The following is a 27,651-nucleotide window of genomic DNA, read 5'->3' as shown; positions in this document are numbered from 1 at the left end:
GCTACACATTACCATACTACAACCACACAGCTACACAGCACCCTGCATAAAACCACACAGCTACACATTACCACACTAAAACCACACAGCTACACATTACCACACTAAAACCACACAGCTACACATTACCACACTAAAACCACACAGCTACACATTACCACACTAAAACCACACAGCTACACATTACCACACTAAAACCACACAGCTACACATTACCACACTAAAACCACACAGCTACACATTACCACACTAAAACCACACAGCTACACAGTACCACACTAAAACCACACAGCTACACAGTACTACACTAAAACCACACAGCTACACAGTACTACACTACAACCACACAGCTACATTAAAACCACACAGCTACACAGTACCACACTAAAACCACACAGCTACACATTACCACACTAAAACCACACAGCTACACATTACCACACTAAAACCACACAGCTACACAGTACTACATTAAAACCACACAGCTACACTAAAACCACACAGCTACACAGTACCACACTAAAACCACACAGCTACACAGCACCCTGCATAAAACCACACAGCTACACATTACCACACTAAAACCACACAGCTACACAGTACCACACTAAAACCACACAGCTACACATTACCACACTAAAACCACACAGCTACACATTACCACACTAAAACCACACAGCTACACATTACCACACTAAAACCACTCAGCTACACATTACCACACTAAAACCACACAGCTACACATTACCACACTAAAACCACACAGCTACACAGTACCACACTAAAACCACCCAGCTAAATAGTACCACACTAAAACCACACAGCTACACATTACCACATTAAAACCACACAGCTACACATTACCACACTAAAACCACACAGCTACACATTACCACATTAAAACCACACAGCTACACAGTACCACATTAAAACCACACACTACCACACTAAAACCACACAGCTACACATTACCACACTAAAACCACACAGCTACACATTACCACACTAAAACCACACAGCTACACAGTACCACATTAAAACCACACAGCTACACAGTACCACATTAAAACCACACACTACCACACTAAAACCACACAGCTACACATTACCACACTAAAACCACACAGCTACACATTACCACACTAAAACCACTCAGCTACACATTACCACACTAAAACCACACAGCTACACATTACCACACTAAAACCACACAGCTACACAGTACCACACTAAAACCACCCAGCTAAATAGTACCACACTAAAACCACACAGCTACACATTACCACATTAAAACCACACAGCTACACATTACCACATTAAAACCACACAGCTAAACAGTACCACACTAAAACCACACAGCTACACATTACCACATTAAAACCACACAGCTACCCAGTACTACACTAAAACCAGTTAGACAGCACCACACTAAAACCACACAGACAGCACCACACTAAAACCACACAGCTACACAGTACCACAATAGAACCACACTGCTAAACATTACCACACAGCTACACAGTACCACATTAAAACCACACAGCTACACCGTACCACATTAAAACCACACAGCACTACACAGCAACAGAACACCCACATAAAATGAACTGTGTGTTATACGTGCCTTAGATTATCACATGATTTTGTGTGTTGTTTTTCTGGATTAAAAAAGTGCAATAATATCTCAGCGTTCTTTCATAGGTTGGACAGTGTAGAGATATTCAGTATTATTGTTTCATGTTTTTAATTATCTGTTATATGTTTCTACATTGAATAGTTCCACTATTTTTTTGATACATGTATATGTATGCATAGAAAAGTGACACACTTTTCTATTACATGCTACATTACTACAATTTTTAGAGCAATGAATCAAATGTTTTTTCAGCTTCCCTTGGAAATGTATATGCTAATCTTGTATATTAGTTTTTACTTTGCTAACATTAAGCTTAGTGTCTGGTTTGTTTGAAAGAAATGGTGAAATGGTAAATGTGACTGAAGGTGTGGAGGCGTGGCTATAGATGTGGTATGGGAGTTAAGTACAGCTATTAAGTACATGTCTAATTGTACATTTGTGCACTGCAAAGGGAATTTTATTGTTACATCTAACACAATGGCACATCAAATATGCTTGCTGTAAACAAAATTGTTTATCTTGTGTACATTTTATATATTAAACTAAACTAATGCGTACTGCAGTACTTTTCTGTTGCTTTTATAATCTACAACTATTGTGGCCTATAGGTACTGTAGAGTTCTAAAAAGCAATGAACTCAATTAAGTTTATGAAGGAAATCTCTTAAAATGTTTGGGTTATGTGGCTGGTGACTTTACCCACTCATCAAAGAAACACAAATAATTTCAATTTTCCATCTTTGTCAGCAGAAAATTGTTTCAAAATAAATTACAAAACTCAGTCCTTCTTTCTGTTTCTATTGAATAATTGAGCTTCACCCATTAAGTAAATTAAATTTTCGTGCTGCAAGAAGGAGTACAAAAAATTAGATACATAACTTCATTTTTCTACATATTTATTTATTTTATTAAATAAATAATAAAGAAATGTGTATCCAACAAAAACTTTAAAAGCATAGGGAAAAAAGATCAAATAAAACAAATGGCCTTGGTTTTCCGATTGTTACCCCTCTTGTCATAATCTTTCACAAAAACTTTTTTTTTCTACCTCAACAACTGTGACTTCAAATGTGCAACATCAACAATTTAAAACTTTAACGTGTTTAAAATAATAATAAGTAAAAGAAGAAATAAACAAGTATCATGTTTATAGGTTTTTACATGTAGAAAATAAACATGTCCATGATGACTAAGGATGAACAAGAATTAGTTTTAAAACAGAAATTAATGAAGTCTCATTTGTTTAAAAGAATTTATTTTCATCAAAACAGGTGTGCAAACTTTGTGAGTTTATATCTGTAATAAACATCGTATTTGTAAAACAAATAAGAAAAATAAATTTGTAAACATTAAAAATTGTCAATGTTAATTTCAAATGTAAATTTATATTCAATGCACATTAGTTGCAAAACCTTAGCTCTCAAAATGTTATAAACTTGATATCAAAAACATTTCATAGTAAAATAATAAAACTATAATTTTATGGTTATTTTAAGAAAAGGTGATAATAACATTAGTTCAACATTTTATAGTTTAATATATATTGTTTGAGAATATTTAAACAAAATTTTTCATTCACAAGGTAGCTGGTAATCCTCCGAAGTAAAACAATTTTTGTTTCTTAGTTTTTTGTTTATAATTTACATACAACTATAATTTTCAACTACAGGCTTAAAAGTGAAACAACTGATTTGGTAAAGAAGAATTAATTGATGAAAAATTCTTTATAAATTATGACCTGTGAATTCTATGTCATTGGTGAATAGATGATATTATATTGACCAAACCCAGTGTCAGCTAAACAGTTGAAACATTTAAATTTGTAAGTGATTTTCTAGCAAGGGTGTTAAAAGCTTTGAATGTCTATGCTTTTTCTCATTCCCATACATTCAACTTCATCAATGAAGAGCGTGTTGGCCTTGATAGCAATCTCTTCCTCCAGCTCCAGTTGGTTGCGGACGAGTCCTTTGAGCGAGCTGTTGGCATCACGCAGACGTGCTTGCAGCTGGGCCACAGAGTCACTGATCTCATGGACTTCCTCAATTAGTTTGTACTGCACAGCATCGCGGCACAGCTCAACGTTTGGTCTGTGCTGTCTGGTTTCCAGGCGGGTCTGGGCTACTTTCATTGGCGCCTCCTTAGCCTGGATGGCCATCTCCAGAGTGGCAATGTTTTCTTCTTGTTCTTTGATTTGTGAGATAACCTAAGGGAGAAAAAAAAGGTTTAAAAATGTATCTTTGTTTCATAAAATTTAACATTGGGCTAGCCAAATTTAATTTTTATTTTCTGCTTAAGACTTACTTTAATATTTCTTAAAAATAAATTGTCTTTTAATTTAGTTTGATAAATTATTAAATAAGAGAATAGATAGTTGGCTGTTATATCCCAAACAAAACACTGACCAAAATTAGAATACAAAATGTGTAGGCTTATTTTTTTAATTGAAAGAGACATGTAGGGGTTATTTTAAATTAACAATAAAATCCATAATTCCTACTGATTGACAGAATCAACAATACTTCTAGACAATTCAGTCAGTTCAGCTACTTCAAGGGGGAAGGAAAAACCACTTGAACCACTTCTCAGTTGCTGATTTAAGCAACATACACAACTCAAGTAGTTTGTCTTTAAATTAGTGAGGAAGAAACTGTAGCAAGCAAATATTTTTGTTTGGGCTCTGATAAAAGTGCTATTTGTTTATTAAGGTATAGTATGTAGTTACTTGTGCTATGATCACCCCTTAGACCAGTGTTAAGATTAGGATTGTGGTTAGGGCCAGTGTTCTGGTGCTGTCTTACCTGTATGTTTACACATACTTTTTGTGCTAATATTAAAACCCGAGAACTTAGACTCGTACATTTACTGACAGATACCAGTAATAAAATTATGGGATAGAATTTTAGGATAGATTTTACCTTGTTGAGATTATTCTCCATACAGATGCCAGTGATAAAATTATGGGATAGAAAGTTACCTTGTTGAGATTATCCTCCATCTTCCCCTTGGCGTCCTTACACTCCCAGATGCGGTTGGCAAAAGCAACGTTGGTGTTGTCCACTTGCTTACGCATGTCATTAGCAGTCTGTTGTAGAAGACCATCAATGCTGGACCTCAGGTCAACAGAGCTCATACGCTCTCGTTCTGCGTAGTTAATGTTGTCATTTGAAAAATCTACCCATTGCTCAGGAGAAACTGAACTGTAAAAGGGAAAAATAAGTTCTTGATTTTTTTTTTATATTTTTAAATTACAAATACTTTAACATAAATCACATAAAAATGCATAGCTTGATAACAATTTGAGACTTAAATCAAAATATATTAAATTATTTATGTGTAAAAAAATGTTTTAATACTAAGGGACAGAACTCTTCCTAAAGGAAAAAAAATGAGAAGTAAACCTGACTTTTGATGTTGGGTACTTGACTTTGATAATAACTTATGTTATAACTTAATAACTTAATTAAACAGACAAATCTAGAGCAATATACTATTGCAGCAGCATAATGCTAGCAGTTGTTGTTGTTTTTAATTATGTACTATTAACTATTTGCAAAAGTATCAAGTGCAATTGGGGAAAATAAACAAAACAATCAGACCACATACTTTGGTTCAATTTTTGCCACAGAGTCATTGAAATGAATCTGCTGTGAGTTGTTGCGCAGATTCTCACAATACTCATCAATTGTCTGTGCTCCAAATTTATCTTTCAAGTCTTTTTCTAGTTGGTATTTTGCTTTTCTGTTCAATCTAGTGCAAAAAAAAAAAAAAAACAACATAAAATCCATCTTCAACTCTTTAATTTAAAAATAATCACTTTTATATATCATAATCTTAATTTCTGGTGAGCCAGTTTTCAGGGTGTCTTTTTGTCTTAATTTGATATTGTTGACAACCACACAGTTACACAGTACCACATTAAAAACCACACAGCTACACAGTACCACATTTTTATCATCTTGGAAAGTTTCCTCAACAAATTAACTAAATCTGGATCACAAATATACAAAACAATATTGAGCACAATCTCATCACAACAACACAAAACACTATCAAGCCCCACAAATACACATAATACCACCAAACTTAAATTCACAGATATAGAACAATGTATCATTTCTACCTCAGTTGTTCAGTGGCTTGCTCTAAAGTTCTTCTCAATAAAGCTTGAACACCTTCTATGGTCTCAACTTCCTTCAGCAGTTCCTTCTGAACATCATCGTGTACTAGGTCAATGCCAACTCGTTTCTCTCTAGATTTTCAACAGTTATAACGTTACAAAATGAAGTCTAATTGTGTAGGCAACCAAAATTTATGTTGAACTTAATATATAAAGGTAATACTTGCAAGGTAAAATATTCAATATTTACTTGTTTTTCAAAGGATAACAATATAAAAAAATAATTGTATATAAAATATACAAACAAATAAACGAATACCTGTTTGCTAAACACATTCTGGCAATATGCAAAGGCTCCTCAGTTGCCTGGAGGGCTTTGTCCACTCTTTGTTTGAAAGCCAAAAGATTTTCAATCTCTTTTGATATCCCATCAAGTTTATCATCCAACTCCTTCTTCCAATATCGAATATCATCCAAACGTTGTTCTTTAATAAATTATAAAATTGGATTGTGTACACAATTTTAAATCATAAAGTCATTAATAATAGCTAAATGTGTTATCAATAAAAGTTTAGGAAGAATACATATTTATATACACTTAAAATTTTAACTTACGTAGCTTTTTGTTAACATCCTTTTGTGTTTTTTCTGTACGTTTAGCTGTTTCATCCTTTAATCTATCAGACTCTTTGATCAACCTCTCAGCCTGCTGCCTTTCTACATCAGCGTTTGCATATTTTGTAAGATTGGATCGAGTCCAATCTTCATGAGTAAAGCGGGTTGGAGCTGTGATTAGCCTTGCCATTTCTGTAACAGCTATGAAGTCTGTCATGTAAATATAGACATGCACATACAAAGCTTATAAAGTGCAAGTCAATTAGTCAAAGGATCTACCAACACTTTTATATATATTAGCTGATATAGAGTAGTGTTTGGAATGGATGTATTTTAGAAATTGTTTATATTATAATATTTGGCAGGCCTATACAACATTATTTTTTATTACAAATATGAAGATATGGCCAATAAAGCATGAAAATTAATTTTAATTCCATCATTTGAAATAGATCTATAGAACAATAATTGAAGATTTGTTTTAATTACATTTTTTTATTTTTTAGTGTCAGCCTGAGTGTACTAGACTAGTAAACTATGTTAATAAGTAAGTCAGTAAGTAAATGATAAATATATGACATTAACATTAAATGTAGTATGAGGCTAAAAGTAAAAGGCTAGGAGTAGAATTCAGTAGAGTAGAGTGGTATAGTTCTCTAGACAGGACATCTAGAGTCTAAGTCTTAGTCTAGAGCAGGGGTCTCCAAACTACGGCCCGCGGGCCGGATGCGGCCCGCGAGGTCCTCTCATCCGGCCCGCGGCGATCTTTTTGTCGTCGAAAAAAACGTTTGTTGGTGATGGCTGAGGAACTTTGCCCAGAAAAATCAAAGACATGCCTAGAACTAACTGGCCCCCGAACTGAAATTCGATAGTTAATGCGGCCCTCGGACTGAAAAGTTTGGAGACCCCTGGTCTAGAGCATCACTCAGACGGCATCAGTAGAAAGTAGACTAGTAAGTTGTAGTAACTAGTAGAGTAATCTAGATCTAGTACTTGTTGTAGCGCTGAGTAGTAAAATAGAGTTGTCAGTAGTAGAAATTTTGGTATAACAATACATTATTATTAGGGCTATTATATGGTTTACTTTTATGTTGTACTTACAATTTAATTTAGCCAAAAACAGCCGTATTTTCTAATCACCGCAAATCGCTGATGCTACCCTTATTTAGTGTGTATAGCTCAGTCCTTAGCAACAAAGTTACCACTTTCTATATAAAACGAATCATTCTATTGGGGCATACTGAAAGAAGTACGCTGATTGGTGAAAAAAAAAGCTGGTCTGGATTGAGATTAAAATTTACTATTTTAAAAATTGTGATTCGCAAAGTAGCAGAAACGAAATGATAACAACACGGTTCCGTCCTGTCTGCAGCAATCAGGGTGTGGTTGATAACTTTGATAGTCACAGTAATAATGCGTTAATAATTTAGACTCGAAGTGTGCATGAGAAATGTATGTTTTTTTAAAAGTCACTTCGTATCAAATCGCATGTCTTTGCCAAATAAAAAAAAGCGTTCTGCTTTTGATTGCCTTTTCAGTTTTCATTTACTTTTTTTACCCTTCCCAGTACTCAGTAGACTCGACTGAGTGTGAGTAGACTTAGTTTTTTAGAGGATCTAGAATCTAGATAGATCTAGTTCTAGAGTTGAGCTAAAAAGTTAAGTTTTTTTAGTGGTAACAAAGTGATGAAGGCAACGCCAAATTAAAATAATTAGTAATTAGTTAGGCCTAGATCTAGAAGAATCTAGACTACTACTACTACTGATCTAGATCTAAAAGACGAAAGTGCATGCACCAGAAATGCAGTTTCCCCCCTCATCACACATTGGCAATGATGACATTGTCACTAAATTAAAATTACAATCCTCCCGTCCCAGGAGTGTGACCTTATAATAGATCTATATATGGACGAGCCCTACCTAACACAGTTACAGATGACACTAAGTTTTTAATGAGTTTTTTTTTTTGTTGAGCAGTGAATATCTTTTATCTCTAACAAAAAAATATCTTTGTTAATTACTTATTTTGAAAATATTTGTTAACTTTCTCATTTACTGAACCAGATCCTCATATGTATTTTTTTTTGACTAAAGATTTCATGCAGTTATTAGAACATTTAGCTCATAAATCCCTGCATATTGACAAAATGTTTTATCCCATTCCGTAAACAACTATTTGTTATAAACATAGATTGACTGTCCAATTGAAGATATGGACGAAGCAAAACAATCTGCTGATGCTGGCAAGTTGGTGTGTCAGGAATGGTACGGCTCCACACCCAGGAAACATGACTACATCCTACAGGGCAAGGAGGGGGTGCTGAAGCAGGTTAACACATCAACTCGACACAGCTCCTTGTCACAATTGTTTCAGGTACATTAATAATGACATTTTAATTATTTTTAAAATTTTAATGGCTTATTATGATGGCCACATGTTGTATTTCAATAATTCTGCTGTAATTTTTATTGAAATTAAATAGGATTATAAATTATAATGTTTTCAAAATATGCATATATTTTTAATCAATTAAACTTTTAGTTTAAACTAAAAACTGATTTTAAAAGTTATATGAAGATAATAAGAGAAACTATTTTTAAATGTTTTTTTTTAAATGTAGGCATTATTGATCATTGATAAAGGCTCAACACTTAATTTTCAGTTTATTGGCTTTAATATTCAGTTATAGATGAAAAGAAAGTGTCCTTCATTAAATTTCTAAAAAAATGTAATTAGTCATAGATTAATTAGTCAAATTAGATATCAGTTTTACTATTGTTGTTTAAAAAATTATATTTATATTATGTTGTAAACAGTTTATATATTTTTTAATGAGAACAATTTTATTATCATGTTTATAAAATGTATGGATAATAATGTATGGATAATAATCTTCCTACTGAATTGTGTTTTAGACAATCTTCCTCCCTCAAGGCTACCCAGAGAGTGTTAGCAGTGACTACTTGATTTACCAGATATGGGACACTGTACAGGTTGGTTAGATCATTGCATCATGCATTCCTTTTTCTCAAAATCTTAATTGTCTTTTTATTTCAAAATATTGAATCTTAAATTTTTATCTAGCTAAAAAAAACAATACTGTTTAACAATTCACAAATCATCTCATTTTTGTTACATACCAAAAGATACATGTAAACTGTGAATAATGTGATATTGTATTTTCTTATGAACTATTTTATTTTAGGCTTTTGCTAGCAGCATTACTGGAACACTTGCAGCTCATGCAGTTTTAAAAGGTGTGGGCGTGGGAGATGAAACCGCAACAGTTATGGGGGCAACGTTAACGTGGCTGTTGAAAGGTTGGAAAGTGTGTTTTACAATATAATTTATCAATATGCATTTTTCTTAGTGGTTCACCTGGTAAAAGGACAAGTTTTTAAAAATTCAAACATGATTAAAGACAAAAAGTCTCAAGGGTTAGGGTTGGGGTAAAGAAGGACAACATGTACATTGTAGCATAATAAAAATTTCAACTAACGTATGATTCGTTTGTATTTGCACATTTTTGTTTGCGTAGTTTTCCGTTTGCACATTTTGCTGGGAACCATTGATAATGAATAAGTTTCTAAGCTACCATTTAATGATTTTGCAACTTTTTAGTTGAAAATATTCACTTCACGCCTACCAGGTACCTGTATTTTGTTCTAGCAATTATTTTCTTTAGTTTGAGTATTCTTTGTTAGAATGCGATCATTCTGACTCTTGAGTTGAAACAACAGTATGTTGGGTTTTTTTTTCCCATTTTGATGGAGCTAGGTCTGTTTGTTACAGGTTAGACAACTGCTAAATTAGACTAAAAGCAGCTTTGGGGAATCTTATTCTAACTCACTCAAATAAAATTCTTGTGCTTTTTTTTTTAAGCAATAGTAATTTCTTATAATAATAATATTAGCCTAAAATAAACAACTGAAATCAAATTTGCAGTTTTGTTATTTAAATCTAATAGTAGATATACACAAGGAATGATTGATTGTGATTTTATTGCCAGAAAGTGTAGTAGATTTCATGAGCAACTAATGCTTTTATTAAGAACGAAAATTAGTTTTATTTTCCCAATGTCAGTGCATTTAAAAACATTATTATAAGGTTTTTTTTATATTTCTTTTTATTTAGATGGCGCTGGCATGCTGGGACGTATTCTGTTTGCCTGGTCAAAGGGGTGAGTACATACAGTATATATGAGAACAACTTTTGTTTTGTTCCCCTATTTCTCTTACACATTTGTTCCGTTAAACCACACATTATAACGTATATTGTTTCATATTTGTCAGAGGCAAATGGAACAGGTTTCTAGAGATCTGACTTTTCTTTTCAGAATTGGCCTAGACAGTGATGCTAAAAGATGGAGGTAGAAATCATCAGTTAACCCCATGCTACTCTTGTGTTAAATTGTTCCACATCCCAAATTTTAAGTCTTTTTACCTGGTTTGTTTGACCTAAGGGTCACGGCCTCATGTTACTAAATTTTAATACCAAGATACTTTGGACAATTTAAAAAAAATATTGAACACATAGAGATAAATGTTTAATCAAATAATAATCAAATTACATATTTAAATTGTTTTTCTTTCTTTCAGGCTGTTTGCTGATATTTTGAATGATACTGCGATATTTCTAGACATAATTTCTCCCTCGTTTGGTCCTTACTTCACCCTCGTGGTCTGCATCTCTGGTGTTTGCAGGGTACTTGTTCACAACCACAACCTTTCTTGTTATATGTATAGCAAAGCTACATTTTAAAAGTATATACAGTGTTGTAAGTTAAAGACATGCTAATAATTACATTTTCTGACCCAGAGTATTGTTGGCGTGGCTGGTGGCGCCACTAGAGCTTCTTTAACCCAACATCAGGCTCGCAGAAATAATATGGCAGATGTTTCTGCTAAAGATGGAAGCCAGGTAACTACTTCTGAAACCTTTTTTTAGACAGCTACATTTGCACTTTGTATTATTTAAAATCTTCAAAAACTGTCCAACAGTTGAGAGCATTAAAAAATGTTTTATTTTGTCCAGGAAACCCTTGTCAATCTCGCTGCTCTTCTGTGCAGTCTGGTCCTGATTCCCATGGTCAGTGGTCATCAAATGTGAGTTCTAATTGATTACTTTCTCATAGTTCTCAACATGTGTAACTTTCAAATAATCAACATATTGGGATTTTTAAATAGGTGTATAACATGTTTAAAACCATAAGTAGAATTTTGAAATGTGCTGTACATCTAATATAAATAAAAGATTGCTTTAAGTGAGTCCGTAAATATCTGGCAACATGTCTTGCTAGGGTGATCTGGTGTGACAGTTAGTAAATAACTGGCAACATGTCTTGCTAGGGTGATCTGGTGTGACAGTCAGTAAATATCTGGCAACATGTCTTGCTAGGGTGATCTGGTGTGACAGTCAGTAAATATCTGGCAACATGTCTTGCTAGGGTGATCTGGTGTGACAGTCAGTAAATATCTGGCAACATGTCTTGCTAGGGTGATCTGGTGCGACAGTCAGTAAATATCTGGCAACATGTCTTGCTAGGGTGATCTGGTGCGACAGTCAGTAAATATCTGGCAACATGTCTTGCTAGGGTGATCTGGTGTGACAGTCAGTAAATATCTGGCAATATGTCTTGCTAGGGTGATCTGGTTGCTGTTCCTGGTCTTCACCTGCTTGCATCTATTTGCCAACTACAAAGCTGTCACATCCGTTTGTATGGAAACAATTAGCCAGTCTCGTCTACACTTTATAGCCAAGCACTATCTGACCAAGGAAGAAGTTTTGGATGTGAAAACAGCTAACCATCTTGAACCTGTCTTGTTCCGTAATTAATTTTCCTTTCTTACTTTCAACACTTAAGGTCAGTTAATTTATTTCTAAACTTGATTTTTAGACATCAGTAAAACATTGTGAAGCAGCTATGATAGTTTAATTGACTGTTAAGTTGCTTTTTTTACTCATTGCCCCTGGCCCCCCCTTCTAGTTTACAAACTTATTTCTGAACACAGGGAAGCTGCCCAGGTTTTTCTAACGTGTAGCTTTTTTTTTTTTTTTTTTTTTTTATTTAATCAATTTAACTATCAATGCACTCAGAAATAGACAAGCCTGTAGAAAATATAACAATACCAGCACAACAACTTTAAATAAAGATGTCACCTCCAGATGGCACATTTTGTTGCATCCTGCAGGAATGAGTTAAACATGATGGAGTACACAAATAGCTGAATGTTGTTTAACTATTGAGGCATGACAAAGTTCTTAAACATTTTATTTTTCCAGCTGTCAAGCGACCTCTGGCCATCAAACTAGGTGTGTCTGTTGGTGATTTAACCAGAAGGTATTTTTATACAAGTTTTAATTCTAACCAACTGACCACATACAGATGTTTAATGTGTAACCGATTACATAAAAATTTTAATGTAGTAATTTGACCATAAGGTATTTTAATACAAGTTTTAATTCTAACCAACTGACCACATACAAATGTTAAATGTGTAACCAACTAATTACATAAAAGTGATAATGTAGTAATTTGACCATAAGGTATTTTAATACAAGTTTTAATTTTAACTGACTACAACAAAGTATTCATGATTATTGTTATCATGTACTAGAGCTGAGTGTTGCTATCTGATCTCTTATACTCTTCTCTCAATATCTGACAGTATTTCTTTCCCCTCTCTGATGGAGGTCTATGAAAGAAGCATGACTGGGTATATACTAACCATAGACTACAAACGAAGTGAGTGGCCATCTAAACTGACAGATTTGACTAGAATTCTCTTACAGAAAGTTTAATCTTTGTAGAGAAATAGTTTTATTCAATTGAAATTGGCCCTTTTAAAATGCTTTTATGTGTGTATGATTTTTGTTTTAAAATCATTACCAATTTCCCAGAATGCATCGACATTGCACTGTCTCAGTCATCTGACACCCTTGACCAGATCCAGGCCTGTTTTCATGCTGAGCTCATTAACTTCATCATTGAACAGAACCGCAAAGGACAAGTGAGCTAGTTTTCTCAAATTGTTTGGTACACTGTAGACCTGTTTTTTTTTGTTTCTGTTAATGTGTACAAGTTAAATTGTCTTTACAAACTGTGTGTTGTAGGAGCTAAACGCAGAATTGAAAAAGTTGGGGAAACTTGTGGAGGAGTCACAACTAGCAGGGTCCCAAAATGAAGGTTGGTTCGGTTTAGCACAGTATCTGTTTTACATAAGTTGATCTGAATAATTTATTTTTGTTGTGTTCAAAAAATACAATTTTCTTATAACAAAGAAAGGACAACCTTTTGTTTGAATCACAAACATTTTTTTTTTTTTTGCAGAGTTGCTAAAGGCAGTGCTAAAGACCTCCTTGCACTACACAGAGAGTAATATCTCCTCCATTGCAAAAGAGCTGCATGTCAAAGGATGGGTCACAGAAGTTGTGTTGCTTGGAGCCAATGAATGGAGAGCATTATGGGACTATGATGAACTGCAAATGAAAAAGTCAAATTAATATTGAAGTCACGACACTTCAAGAAAACTTATTTTAAGGACTTTTTTATTTAAAGTTAAGAGAAAAAAATCAAATTGACTTTTTAGAATTTTAGTGTGGAAATCTATTTTAAAGGTAAATTTAGAGATTTTAATCACTAGGTCACACTTGAACCTAGACTACTAGATCTGACCCAGTTTTATTCCCATGCACAGTTATGAGTACCACCCCCTCCCCTCCACTACTAATGTATAATTTTCTTCACAAAATTATGTTGGCTAATAGCTAAATCATTATTGAACACAATGAGTTTCAACTGTTACATATCCAGTCTTTCTATCAAACCTACCAAAAATGTGGTTGTGCTTACCTTTTATATTGTCAGGGAATTCCTCAAATACCACAGTGTCTTTATTGTCATTGAAATCTGAAAGTGACCATACAATGAAGCTCGTTGGTGGCATTTAGCAGCAAGTTGCCAAAGAAAGAGATTCCTTTTGTGCCACTAAGATTAAAGTTGCCCTTGTCAAGCTCTTCACGGCTCTTGTTTTCATCAAGTGCTCACTGCTTTGTCCAGATCAGATCTGAAAATGTATGCATTTAACCAGGTTTCAACTAAGAATGGTAATGGCTGGGGTAAGTCACATACAAATGTCTGGCTCTCTAAGTGTGAAGACAAAGCAACTTGAAGTTGGCGCCTCCAAGTTAAAAGACCATTTCACCCTCATCAAATTGTCTATGTATTACACAGTAGTTCTAGTCTGTCTTTACAACTGATATAATGAGAATATTAATATTACTATTTATTTAATCTCTATTTAAACACATTATTCTTAAGAACATCTATGTATAAAACCTTTATTTAATTGCTACTTTAATCTACCTTATGGACAAAGGAAAATGTTCCTACATGACCTATATCAATCTACATATTCATCAGAAGTAAAAATAGTTAGCCTACCTTCAATACTTTTTATTAAATTAATAACTTGCATGTGCCCCCCCCCCCCCCCCCCCTATTACTGCACACTGCCAGTTCTTCAGATCCAGCTTACCCAGTAAAAGTGATTTGAAAATAAAAATTGAGGTTGATTGTTGCTGGTGTTCAAATATTTAGTGCAATATCAGCAGTCTTCAAATAGACATTGAAGACCCCGGTTATAAATGGAACTGTATACTGTTAAAATATGTTCAACCTTTTTGTGAGACTGGTTCATAATAATTTTTAAATTGAGCATATTGTCCTTTGGAAGGCGAATGATGTATAATACTACAAGAAACAAGGATACAATTTTTTTTTAATGATTTAGGGACTGATTTTTTATGGTGCAGAACTGATTGATGCATGGTATAAATTGTTCTGTACTTTAAATAAAAAATTTGAAATTAAGTAATCACTTACAAAAACTCCTAATAATAGAAATGACTACCTTTTAAAGCAAACCCAGTCTGGCTGTTGTCTTGCCAACTGTATTTTATGTTTAAACAGTTGAAAACTGTTCATTGTATGTTTTTTAAGTCTTCCATGTCTTTCTTGAGAGACCAATTAAAATACTGAGATCTCTATTGTGGAATGCCACATCGAATATGATTTGTCAATTAATTAAATGACTGTTGAGTCTGGTAAAGAACGAATGAGAACATCCAATGGGAGAACCTGAGATGGCATGCATGTTTTATTAAAGCACAATTTTTTTATTTGTTGGAGTGGATTTTGTTTGGTTTCATGAATGAACTTTTTAGTAAAACCAATGTTCCTATTATTGTTTTTTTAAGTTACTTTGGTATTTTATTGTCAACTTTTGTGATATAAAAAATATACAGTGATTGTATTTAAAATATACAAACATATTTCTAATATTTGATTATATGACATCAACAAATGTATCAACCATGATTAGGCAATTGGTTTTCCTATCAGTTTAATTCATGAGTTTTACCCCCTTTCATTCCCTTGTTTTTCACTCAATTTGTTTTGGTGACAGTTGCTGTGGACTTTTGTGTTGACAAATTATGGGACACAATTTTTATTTACACCTGTATGGGTAACTTGAGTGTGTTAACAAAATAAAATATTTTTAAATAAATCTCTGTGTTCTTCCATGCACTTTCAACTGCCTTGTGTGTGTATTGTTTTTATGGATTGCTCTAGAGTTGCCCCAAGCAAGATAAAATGCACCAATAAGATCTGTTTCCAGTGGATAAAAAGTACATATTGGTGTGTACAAGAAACAATTTCCGTTTAAAATTCATGTAAAATAAAATATTTGAAGACAGAAAATTTCTTTATCTCCATGTTCCCACAAATGCTCCATTAGCTGAAACAAATTTGACAGCACTAAAGATTATTGCAACAAATGTGCCATAGCACTAAAGATTGTTGCAACAAATGTGCCATAGCACTGGAGATTGTTGCAACAAATGTGCCAGGGTATAGAAGACTCAGCAAGTTTTCTTTGGAGCTATAAACTATTTTTGTATGATAAATATGAATATAAAAAATAAAATTTTCCACTTAATTTACTGGTAATTTTTAAAACATTTCTATGACTGATATAAATTGTATTAAAAAATAACAAACATTCAATTCATTTCTAAAAAAAAATTTTATTTTAAAATTATTTTTAAAAAGAATCCCTGTTTTGCATAAAATGAACATGCATATATTTACCTTACATAAAATAGAAGTAACAACCTAAAGTTGCCCTAAAGACTTGTTCATGTATTACCTCAATTGACATTTGTTCATATTTAAACAAAAACTGCTCTGAAAATTTCTTAAAAAATTATCTCCAAATTTTCATTAACATGCTAAAAATAACATCAAACATTTACTTGTTGACTTCAAATGGGACACCGGTTAACAATGACATAAGTCGTATAACATACATTAGTTTACTGACTAAAGTATTGGAGTTTATCATTACCCCCACATTTAGTTTCTTTTTATAACTTCATGTAAATAGCAGAACTCAGGTATTTTTATATCCAAGTTGTGGTCAGATCAAAGAAAATAGCTAAAGAAAGGCACCAAATCAATGCAACCACATAATATTCTAACTAATAGAAGAAATATAGCTAAGTTAAAGACACCATTAGCCAAATAACCACTGGTTTCATTCATCAAGCCCCAGAATTGTATACCTACTGTTATTCAAGTTAAATGCAAATGGTAATGACAAATTAATGCCAGAACTCTCCACTAATGGAACCATTTTAAATACTCATGTTTGATTAATGAATGAAGTAACAAGTTAGTGGTTAAAAACTAGGATATGTTTTAAAATAAAACAAAACATAATGAATAGTCAATCTAATGAATAAATCTAATGAAGAGGCTTTATACAGTCCTTGTTGGGTGGTGGTTTTTCCTAAGTATTTAAACATGAGGAAAGAAATAATTACATGGTTCAACATTTCCCTTCAGACCAACATTTTAAAACTACATACAGATATTCCTATTGAAAATAAGAGCACTTAATGATTTGTTATGAAAAGATTAAAGCCTTTAAAAATGGAGTCTTGTTTGAAGTGAGGCTACAATCATCAGCCAAATTTTGTTCTTTTACTAGGCTTAACAGAATTTTGAGAAGACCATTACTTCTTTCAATGGCAGGCTACAGGTGTAAAATATCATAAGATAAATGTGGTTATAAGAATACTTATCCATTTGCATTCGACATTCCCAATCTTAATAACAATAAGACTTGTGTACAGGAATTTGTCATTCCTCCATTCCAATAACAATCAGACAGGACCTCAAAGAACAGCTTGAACAATTGCTTGGTCCCAGCATCATCAAAAACCATCACATTTGTATACAACCAACAGGAATCCCCATTAGCCAACACTAGACTGTAGTGTAAGGGACTAGGCACAAGAATGAGGTGGAGAATGTTTAAAGTTGTTCACACCATGTATGGCATCAGAAGAATGTGAAACTTGACAGATAAGATGAAATATTTCAGACTTATCAAAGCACCAGGTCTATGGTGATATTGCAGCCACCAAATAAATGTGTACAGATAAAAGCTAACAGAACTTTTTAGCCAGTAAACTGCATACATTACCAGCAAATTACATCAAAACATTTGGCATAAACCACAAGAAAAAAATAAACATCAACTACAAGGTGAGCAGCAGTTTAAAATGAATGCATACATTAAACATGTCCACTGGCTGTAGTCTGTACAATACCTTCACTGCTTCTCTTTAAATAATAACAGTAATTTAATACTGACTCAAGATCATTCATTTGGTTTAGTATCTTTACTTTAGTCTACTACTTTCCATTTTTTACCTATGCCCCTGCATTAAAAAACAATTATATAAATAATGAGTAGTTTATTTTTAAGTTACAACAGTCCATTACATGTTGAAACTGGAGCCAGCCAATCTTTCATGAGTCAGACATCCCCATCTGCTGACCACATGGACTCAGCCAATCTTTCATGAGTCAGACATCCCCATCTGCTGACCACATGGACTCAGCCAATCTTTCATGAGTCAGACATCCCCATCTGCTGACCACATGGACACAGCCAGCCAATCTTTTGTGAGTCAGACATCCCCATCTGCTGACCACATGGACACAGCCAGCCAATCTTTTGTGAGTCAGACATCCACATCTGCTGACCACATGGACTCAGCCAGCCAATCTTTCATGAGTCAGACATCCCTATCTGCTGACCACATGGACACAGCCAGCCAATCTTTCGTGAGTCAGACATCCACATCTGCTGACCACATGGACTCAGCCAGCCAATCTTTCATGTATCAGACATCCCCATCTGCTGACCACATCCCCATCTGCTGACCACATGGACTCAGCCAATCTTTCATGTGTCAGACATCCCCATCTGCTGACCACATCCACATCTGCTAACCACAACCACATCTGCTGACCACATCCCCATCTGCTGACCACATGGACTCAGCCAGCCAATCTTACATGTGTCCACATGTCTACAGGCTGACATCATGAGGGAGTCAACCCTCCCCACATTCAGAAAATGCTCGCAAACAGTGAAGTTTGAGATTCTTTAAGTGAGTAACAAGATGTACCATAAATTAACTAGCCCAAATTAATGAAGGTGAGGGACTGGAAGCTTTTTTTTTTTAAATTTAATTTACACATGGCATCATCATTATTATTATTTACAGTCTGTTCTGGTATTTTTTTAATAAGAAAATTGAAGAAATAATATTTAGAATTAAATCTTGCTGTGAAAAAACATAGGTTGAGCAAATGTGCATTAAAAATTTAAATTAATAAAAAAGTACCATCAAATACTATTACAGCATTCAACATATATACTGTTCAAATATAAGGAAGATTTATGAGGAATCAACTGACCAGAAAAATAACAGCAATAAGGGAGCTATGGCTAGAATAAAACTTGATCTAACATTTAAATAACAGATCATGTTTATGGTGCTTATCATGTTAGAAGTTTCAACATGACATAAAAATGTTTTCAATCACAACTTTGTAAAATATGCCTTAAAAAACAAGTATGTATTTTACATAAATAATATAGGCTATCATTGAACATATTTATGCTGATCATATGTATGAATTTATACAACACCTTAAAAAAAAAGTTTTGCCAACATTTTAGATCTTTGTAAAGAATGTATGAGAATATTTTCTTGGATGAACAAAACATACGGTAGTTTTAAGATGAAGAAAAAAGGCTGAAACAAATGATACTTAAAAAAAACCTCCATGAATGTCTAGTAGTCCTGCAGCTGGGGGATGTTGTAAAACAGGTCTATGCTGTCAGGGTTTGAGAGGGCTCCTCTCTGCAGCACAGGTTTCCCTGCTATGGCTTGCTTGATGGCCACCTCCACTTTCTTACCACTTATTGTGTACTGTGGATTAGACAGACAGGCTCTGTGAACAACAATCTATACATCTGTTGCAGGTTAAACCAATTCACCTGCATCTGCTTCATCCCTTTTTTGATCAAAATGCAGGTAGTTTTAGACAGGTGAACAAAATATGTCATTCAACGCAAATGTTTTAAGTGGACACAGACTGAGATAAGACTTTTAAAAAAATAACTCAGGGTAAAATTAATTTGTGCATTTAAATAAAGGCTAGTGGTCAAAAGTTAGATTAACAGCAAATAATTTGTCACCTTAAAATCTGCTATAGGATAAAGGAAAAAGATGTCAAAAGGAAAGTTTTCATATTTTGTTAGTTAAAAGCCAGGCTTCAGAAAACCAAATGTTTTGGTGGAATATTTTTAATAAAACTTTATTTGCACCAAAACATGGAACAGCTACATTTCAGCATTAAAGAAGACACCATCCAAGAGCAGACTGCCTAAATTACAATAGCATCTTCTACTGAGATAAAGTTGACTTCATCAACTAATGAAATAAACATCCCTGAGACTCTGTTGTAAAATAAAATAACTCAAATAGATAATTACTTGTAATATGTACTTACAGGAATATCAGAAATGGGGAGTATGAGAGCAGGAACATGCCGAGCTGACAAGTACGTCCTTATGTGGTGTTTAATGCTGTCAACAACTGTGGAGCCAAACTCACTTCCTGGTGCCATCTTGAGAAACAAAATCACTCTTTCATCTACTCCATCTTTACTCCTCTGACTGACACAAACACTGTCTTGAATTTCTTTGAAACTCTCCACTAAAGAAAACAAGAATGTAAATGTGTTTTAACAATGCTCTGTCTCCAGCAAGTCATTCAGAAACAAAAGGAAACAGAAAATCTGGCAGCAAATAAACAGTTAAAAATGTATAGAAGAATATTGGTCTATTTATTCATGGGTGCTTTGGTATCATGTTTCTTTATTTGAGTAAGTTGTGTTTTGTCTAAATATGAGGATTGAATGTACACATTCTCAGATTATATTACAGCATGTTTCAGTACTACATTATGTACCATTAACGAATATCAATCACACATAAAGAGTATATAACACTAGGCTAACCTGCTTGATAAATTTCAGCACTTCCAAATCGCACACCATTTGGATTGAGAGTACCATCACTAGAAAAATATGTAATGAAAAAAATCTATCAACATCTCAAAATAAGTACAATGTATATCGATGCATCAAAATTTGTAGCTGTTTAAAAATATCTTTTAAAATATCTTTTACTTTTCTTATTAAGGATTCAGACGTTTTATAGAATTTTTAAATGTAACAAGAACACAGGATGTCTGACCTTCTGCCAAGCATGACAACACCACCAGTGACGGAGTTGATCAAACAATAATCTCCATGGGCCCAGACTCCTGAGGATGTGTTATGTATACTTCAACACAAAATAACCAGAATAATAATATTCTTTCTTCTAAAAACTTTTGCAATCAGTATTAATGACGGAGTTGTTAATAAAGACAACTTATCTTAGACTTAAGTCCTAATTAAATAAATAACAGAGAATGTACAATCATTAATAAAAGAGGTAAAAAAAGAAAATGGATTCTTTTTAAAAAATAATTCCTTTTCATTGGAAATCTTTCAAGGTAAATAAATTTTACAGCCTAATAATATATATAATATAACCATATCTGAAAGTGGATTATTTACTTGAGAAAATCTATAGTCAGCTGTTCTTAGTAAACAATGTGTGCAGCTGTTCAAATAAAGATCACAATCAATCACTCCCAACACAAACTTGTATGGCCCAAGTTTCCTCAATTATAACATACAGTTACCTTCAAATTTGTTGAAGTAAGCATTTCTGTACTTGGATCCATCTTTGTCATTCCAGAAGTAAACAGGCATGGAAGGGAATGGTGTAACACAAACCAGTTCTCCACTGTCATCATACACAGGTTTACCTGGACAGGTAGAAATGTTTACTTAAGCTGATAGATGAGAGGGGAAGAAGGCAATAGGTAAGGGGCAGGGTCTGACTCTAACTTTATGGGATGATGGTTTATATGGATATATATTTCAATATGGGAGGGAATAATCAAAAGGTAACCAAAGTCATGGTATACAGTTTTATAAATTTGGGAGCACTTTGCTGTAAGTGAATGATGGTATTTTTTTGTGCACAAATTTCAGCACAAAAATGCTGATATATTTTAAACTTCCTTTTTTTAAATATTTTATACTAAGTAATGCATGGGGTTTTTTTCACTTTGAAATTAAAATAACTGAAATAAAGCAAGAACTTATCATAAATGAATTAGTCCAATTTAAAAATTATTTTATTTATTTTCTTAGAACATTCTACCTAGTTCTTGTAATAAATATATTTTGGTTCTATAAAGAATAAATAACTATTTGCATAAACTAATAGTAGTGCAATGTACACAAAGGCCTACAGGTAATGGAATATGTACATTAAAATTTTAAGAGAACTAATATATTTTTTTGCAGATGGACAAAAATAAAAAATGCAGATGTGGAAAAAGAGGGTATGGTTTTTAATATCAAACTTTTGTAAATCTCATAAAATAATTATAATGTACCAGATTCATCCCAGCTTTGCATATCACAGCCCAACAACAGACACTGGATCTCCCCTCTGTAAACTGGAACATTCCAGTTTTGTCCCAAAAAGCAAGCAATAATATCAGTTCCACCTGGAATAATTTAAAAAGTAAAAACCTAAAGCTTCTGCATAACAACAAAGTGTAAAATATTAGAAACACTTCCTACCAAAATCATTTTTAAATTATCCTAAAATTATACTTCCAAACTATATGAAGACCACAGGGGATAAACCACAGTTGTCAAAATTTTCTACTTTGGAGAAAAATTACATGTTCTGTTTGAGATTTGTTGTTATTTTGCAACATGATTTTATAATCCTAAATGTTGCAGGGATTGAGTCAGTTTTACACTTTCACACTGTAATACATTAAGATACACAGTAGCAGAACATGATATGGGCACAGTAGACACCTGTGGTCTTTCCCATGCAGTCTTCATATACTTCCAAAGATCAAGAAAATGAATATTCATTTTTTAAATAATTTAATAGTTTTAGAAACATAAAATTTATCCCCCAATGTTAGTAGATCAAATTACTAGACATTTATTTAACCATTCATACCTGATATAGATCCCAAGACAATATCAGATTTAATATCATTGTAAACAAAATCATAGCTCTGTGGTTTGAGTGGGGATCCAGTAGATAAGATAGCTTTTAATGAATCCAACTTGTGGGTTTTTTCTGGAATAAAAAAATAGTGATATTTAAGAGAAGATGAAACATGGTTGTGCAGAGTAGTCTACTTTATACTTCAACATTTGCTTTTGTTAAACAGACCTTTAAAGCAAAACTGAAACAAAAAAAAAGAATCAGGAAAAATCCCTACTCACTTGGGTGTACACCCATGTCTTCCAACACTGCTAACCATTTAGCACCGGTTCCAAGTATGGTGACTCTATAGAACAGAGATGGTAGTTACAGTATTTTCAGGCTAAAGAGCTATAATTAATAGTATAGTCTCACTATAGAACAAACTTCAAACTAGTTAAGTATGAGCAATATTATAATGTAGAGATTAATGAAAAACGTAAGTTACAACATAAGAAACAATGTTACAATGAGGAGCTCATTAGAGAACCTACTTCAGCTGATCAACCAAATCCCAGAGAACATTAGGATGTGGCACAAGAGGCGACCCATCATACAGCACAATGGCTGACCCTAAAGCCAAAGCTGTGACCATCCAGTTCCACATCATCCAGCCAGCCTGTGGACCAATGGAACTCACTCATTATACATATCATTAATTAGCCACATGAAAAACATCATTAACCAGCAATATGAAACATAACTAATTAGCCACACTAGACTGCTTTTAATTACACAATAACCACATTAAAAATACTTTTGAATAACCACACAGACTATCAGTAAAATCCTTGTTAAACACATCAATTATGTTGTTAATCTATTTGTATAAGCTATAACACAGATTGGATTTAGCATCAAAAGAATATTGCACAAAATCATACTAAAAGACTTACTGTAGTATAGTAGAGCATGATATCATTTCGGTCCATGTTATTGTGAAAGATATGTTCAGACAGATGTTTCATCAATGTGCCCTGAAAGTCATAAAATACTGCTAGTAACACAAGTTGACAGCATTTGTTTTAAAATAAGTATGAAAACAGATATTTTACTTCTATCTTTACTCATTCAAACTTTTTCTGTGTATGTCATTCAAATAAGTATTCATTATAGCCAACAGTTCTAATCTTGTTCATGCAGTTGATTAACAACAAATTAACATGAGTTACTTACGCCAACAGAATGCACCATGCACTTGGGTACACCCGTGGTGCCAGAGGAGTACATGATGACCAGGGGGTAGTTAAATGGAACTTGTTCAAATGTCAGCTCAGGGACTTCGCCATCAACAACACCACCCAGTAAAAACTCCTCTAAAGTGGTACTGGGAGAAATATTAGACAAAAATCTTAATTTTGTTTGTAACTTGGTTTGATTATACAAAATAAGAATCTTCAAAAATCAATTTCATATCAAAAGGAAATGTATTTTTTTTAAAACAGCTATTTATTTCCCCACCTCAGAGGCACTGATGAAATATCTGCTTTAAAATCATCAACAAATGGTATGACAACTACTTTGAGTAGATCAGGGAGTCCTATGATTAAAGTAAAAGAAATTAAGGTTTAATAATTGCATGTATAAAAAGAATAATGTTATTACTATTCAAGCTAATATTTTGAAATATAATTTAATACTGTGTAAACTTTATCAAACAATGATGGATATAGTGCATGAAAAAATGAATACTGAGTAGAAATATAACTGACAATAATTAATTATAGCCAATGTAAATTGAAAACAAAATTGACTAAAAAACTGAAATACCTCTCACTACTTGCTCTAGTTTGTCAAGGTGACCATGAATCTTTCCATTGTAATGTACAGCATTAACACTAATAATCAGCTTTGGTTGAATTTGTGTAAATCTTTCTAAAACACCCTGAAAAATAGTTAAAACATTATTTCCCATTTCTCAATGGTCAATCACAACTCTAGTTTCTGTGTTGGAACTCTTGTATGAACTGATGGATGGGTTGTGTTGTACATAACAAGACAATAATTTTTAACATCCAGAATTTCATCAAGTCAGTTGACAGAAATGTTAGATATTAAAATTTTACTTACAACAACACCAAAATCTGGGGATGTCGAGCTCCAGATGGCACCAATGCTGGCTGAGGCAAGCATGGCCACTAATGCTTCTATACAGTTTGGAATGTAGCCTTAAAATAAAAATTAATGAAAAAAATAAATAATAGCCAAAGCATCTTTAGGTGAAGTTTCTCAGATATATAATGACACAATGCTAGTAATTTGTTACTTAACTCTCTAAGAACTAGTACATGAATGATTAATTTTTTTAAAGTTAGCAAAATTCTTAAGTGGTCAACTGTGCAATAGTTTTTAATACTTACCAACTACTCTGTCCCCTTTTTGAACGCCCAACTTTTTCATTGCAGCAGCAAACTGGGCTACGTACTGACGCAACTCCTTGTGTGTTTTTCTCTTCACCTCTTTTTGTCCTTCACCTAATTATTTTAAGAAAAATTGATGTAATGGATATTTGCAAATAATTACATCACAACTACAACTCTTACAGTCAGCTTTAACAAAATGTGAATGAATTTCAATACTTCGAACCTGTTGCATAAACCGCAATCATATCATCATTATAACGAAGAAGATTTTCAGCAAAATTCAATAGACTTCCTTTAAACCAGGTGGGAATGTCTGCAATGCCTAGATTTTTGTCAATAACCTAAAATAATGACAATTTAAAACAATTAATGTACAATCTATTAGTAATTATTCATAAATAACTATAATTAAGTGCAAGGATTTAATATGGGCTAGTCTGTAGGTTGTCTGTGTGTCCACCAAGCTCTAATGGATACTTGATTCATGTTAGGGAAAGAAAATGGTGGCTGGGCATAGTGCAGACCACACTCTTACTTCTCATACTGTGGTCAGAGAAACAGGTCCGAAATGTTTACTTGTTTATGTGCCAAAGAAATTGTTAAATGATTAAGCTAGAAATTACCCTTGATATCATATGTCTAAGAACTGTCTTTCTGAATTACCTCTTCATATGATTTTGAATGTATGACATTTGCATAGTGCCAAACTTCTTCCCAGAATTCAGAATAATTATCACATGACCAGCGATGTAATTCTTTATATGTTTCTGTGAAAAAAAAATGTCAAAACTTTTAAGTAAAATAGATGACAACTTGACATTATTTTGATAACTTGACATTATTTTGGTCTATTTCTACCCAAGCAGAACATTTAGGCGTAACTCAAAAAAAGAAAAGGAGCCTTAGTACCAAATAAAAAGTTAAAGATCTTGTACCAAATAAATATAATTATTACCATTTTAGAGAATGTACACAAGAGCTACTTACTTAAGTTAACATTGTACTTTTCATTGATCAAAACTCTCAGGCGATCCATGTTTGTTTTAGGTTGATCTGGATCTGGACTCCACATTAACTTAGGAGCTGATGTGCTGTGACTTTCCATTTTAAATCAGACTATTTCTGAACAGGTATAAAACTCCTGTGCTGAATTGTCCTTTTACCTATTACAGTATTAGTCTATACAATTTTAGGGTAGACTAGGGTAGACTCTAAAATGAGTCTAAAATCAACAAAGAGTGAAGAGTAATCCAAGCAATCACATGACCAAAGACAATTACCTGTAATATATGTAGTGAAAAAAAAAAAAAAATAATGTTAGTGAAAATTTACATCAACGACAACCATATAATTATAAAATTAACAATAACAATATAAGCCTAGGCCCTACTATTTATTTATTTTCTAATTTTCAATTAAGCCTAAAGTCTAAAGCTTAGTTAATTACTAAGATAGCTTAGGCATATACTTTTATAGGCCTATTAAAAAAATTAATTAAAATATGCTACTAAATCCAGACTCTAGCTAGATCTAAAATCTAATTATTTCTAATGAATTGAGACTTAAGTGTAGCCTCAGTACAATTGAACTACTACAATTACTCTAATAAAAATATCCAGAATTAGCTTATTCTATTTATTATTTAATTTAGCCAATGAGGACTGCTCGGAGTTCTTTTTCTTCTGATTTTGTGCTAGTGAATCAATGGGTCGATTCAAAATTTCATATAGATCTAAGTCAAGTTCCCCTTCCAAACCTGACGGTCTATGGCCGGTCTATGGGGTAAGTGAAGTACTAGAATCTAGATCTAGTAGTAGTACTAGTTCACCTGTTTCTGTTACCTGGGCATATGAACTTATGAAGGGATAGTGTGGTCAGCTACCTTTACTTTCCTTAACATTAGTTAAGTTGGGTGGATTTAGGGACAGTCTACAGACTTGAACCTGGATTCAAACTCCAGACTTGTGAGTTAGCAGTCTTAGACTGGACTTAGTCTTAGACTGAGTCTAGCACTCCTCTACTGACTCTGAGTCTACTGCTACTCAAGTTACTCAACTCACTGGCCTAGGCTACACCATCCCATGAAATATTTAATTTTAAGTCAACTAAGTTAAGTCTTGCTCTTATTTTTTTTAAATCAAACTAGAAATCTAAATCTATAAATTAGTAATTAGTTTATTTTTCTTTTAAAAACCTACATTAAATTAGAAGTATTTTGACACTGTAGGTGTAGACATTAACTCAAACAGCGTCAATCGCCAACACTTAGCAGATGAAATGCAAGGTAGTCAAGGCCGCTCGTATGGTACGACCCTCTTACCATTTCCGGGTAAGGAAATAGTACGTTATATACGTA

At 33.3% G+C, this 27,651-nt stretch overlaps 3 protein-coding genes across 6 annotated transcripts; 1 reads left to right on the top strand and 2 right to left on the bottom strand.

Moving 5' to 3' along the window:
* Positions 1–2,509: 2,509 nt before the first annotated feature.
* On the bottom strand, positions 2,510–7,607 carry LOC131954452 (tektin-1). 2 transcript variants are annotated; one of them, XM_059318135.1, is made up of 7 exons: positions 7,469–7,607; positions 6,368–6,577; positions 6,072–6,237; positions 5,756–5,884; positions 5,239–5,382; positions 4,610–4,832; positions 2,510–3,838 (listed from the first exon to the last, which is right to left on the bottom strand). In XM_059318135.1, exons 2-7 carry the CDS (start codon positions 6,555–6,557, stop codon positions 3,482–3,484), a joined length of 1,209 nt encoding a protein of 402 aa, XP_059174118.1. In that variant the 5' UTR covers positions 6,558–6,577; positions 7,469–7,607; the 3' UTR covers positions 2,510–3,481. The 2 variants fall into 2 exon arrangements, with proteins under 2 accessions (XP_059174118.1, XP_059174119.1); XM_059318136.1 differs by having other exon boundaries at positions 6,368–6,568.
* A 79-nt stretch (positions 7,608–7,686) lies between these two features.
* On the top strand, positions 7,687–14,846 carry LOC131954461 (RUS family member 1). 3 transcript variants are annotated; one of them, XM_059318163.1, is made up of 15 exons: positions 7,687–7,747; positions 8,558–8,740; positions 9,283–9,360; positions 9,573–9,687; positions 10,502–10,547; positions 10,704–10,736; positions 10,966–11,071; positions 11,186–11,287; positions 11,402–11,472; positions 12,010–12,194; positions 12,650–12,707; positions 13,036–13,112; positions 13,268–13,377; positions 13,481–13,553; positions 13,698–14,846. In XM_059318163.1, exons 2-15 carry the CDS (start codon positions 8,579–8,581, stop codon positions 13,868–13,870), a joined length of 1,389 nt encoding a protein of 462 aa, XP_059174146.1. In that variant the 5' UTR covers positions 7,687–7,747; positions 8,558–8,578; the 3' UTR covers positions 13,871–14,846. The 3 variants fall into 3 exon arrangements, with proteins under 3 accessions (XP_059174146.1, XP_059174147.1, XP_059174145.1); XM_059318164.1 differs by having other exon boundaries at positions 7,697–7,774; XM_059318162.1 differs by having other exon boundaries at positions 7,706–7,819.
* Positions 14,847–16,477: 1,631 nt separating this feature from the next.
* On the bottom strand, positions 16,478–27,609 carry LOC131954449 (acetoacetyl-CoA synthetase). The gene is made up of 19 exons (XM_059318122.1): positions 27,494–27,609; positions 26,283–26,575; positions 25,959–26,062; positions 25,519–25,636; positions 25,293–25,406; positions 25,003–25,100; positions 24,703–24,817; positions 24,394–24,472; positions 24,109–24,259; positions 23,829–23,909; positions 23,427–23,551; positions 23,175–23,239; positions 22,903–23,025; positions 22,316–22,429; positions 21,551–21,676; positions 21,055–21,124; positions 20,817–20,875; positions 20,307–20,512; positions 16,478–19,723 (listed from the first exon to the last, which is right to left on the bottom strand). Exons 2-19 carry the CDS (start codon positions 26,398–26,400, stop codon positions 19,586–19,588), a joined length of 2,004 nt encoding a protein of 667 aa, XP_059174105.1. The 5' UTR covers positions 26,401–26,575; positions 27,494–27,609; the 3' UTR covers positions 16,478–19,585.
* Positions 27,610–27,651: the final 42 nt, after the last annotated feature.

This window comes from Physella acuta, unplaced genomic scaffold (genome assembly GCF_028476545.2).
Source record: "Physella acuta isolate Inbredline_101_S28 unplaced genomic scaffold, ASM2847654v3 ptg001000l, whole genome shotgun sequence".
Classification (NCBI taxonomy): Eukaryota; Metazoa; Mollusca; class Gastropoda; family Physidae; genus Physella; species Physella acuta.
This window is presented reverse-complemented; position numbering and strand designations above follow the sequence as displayed.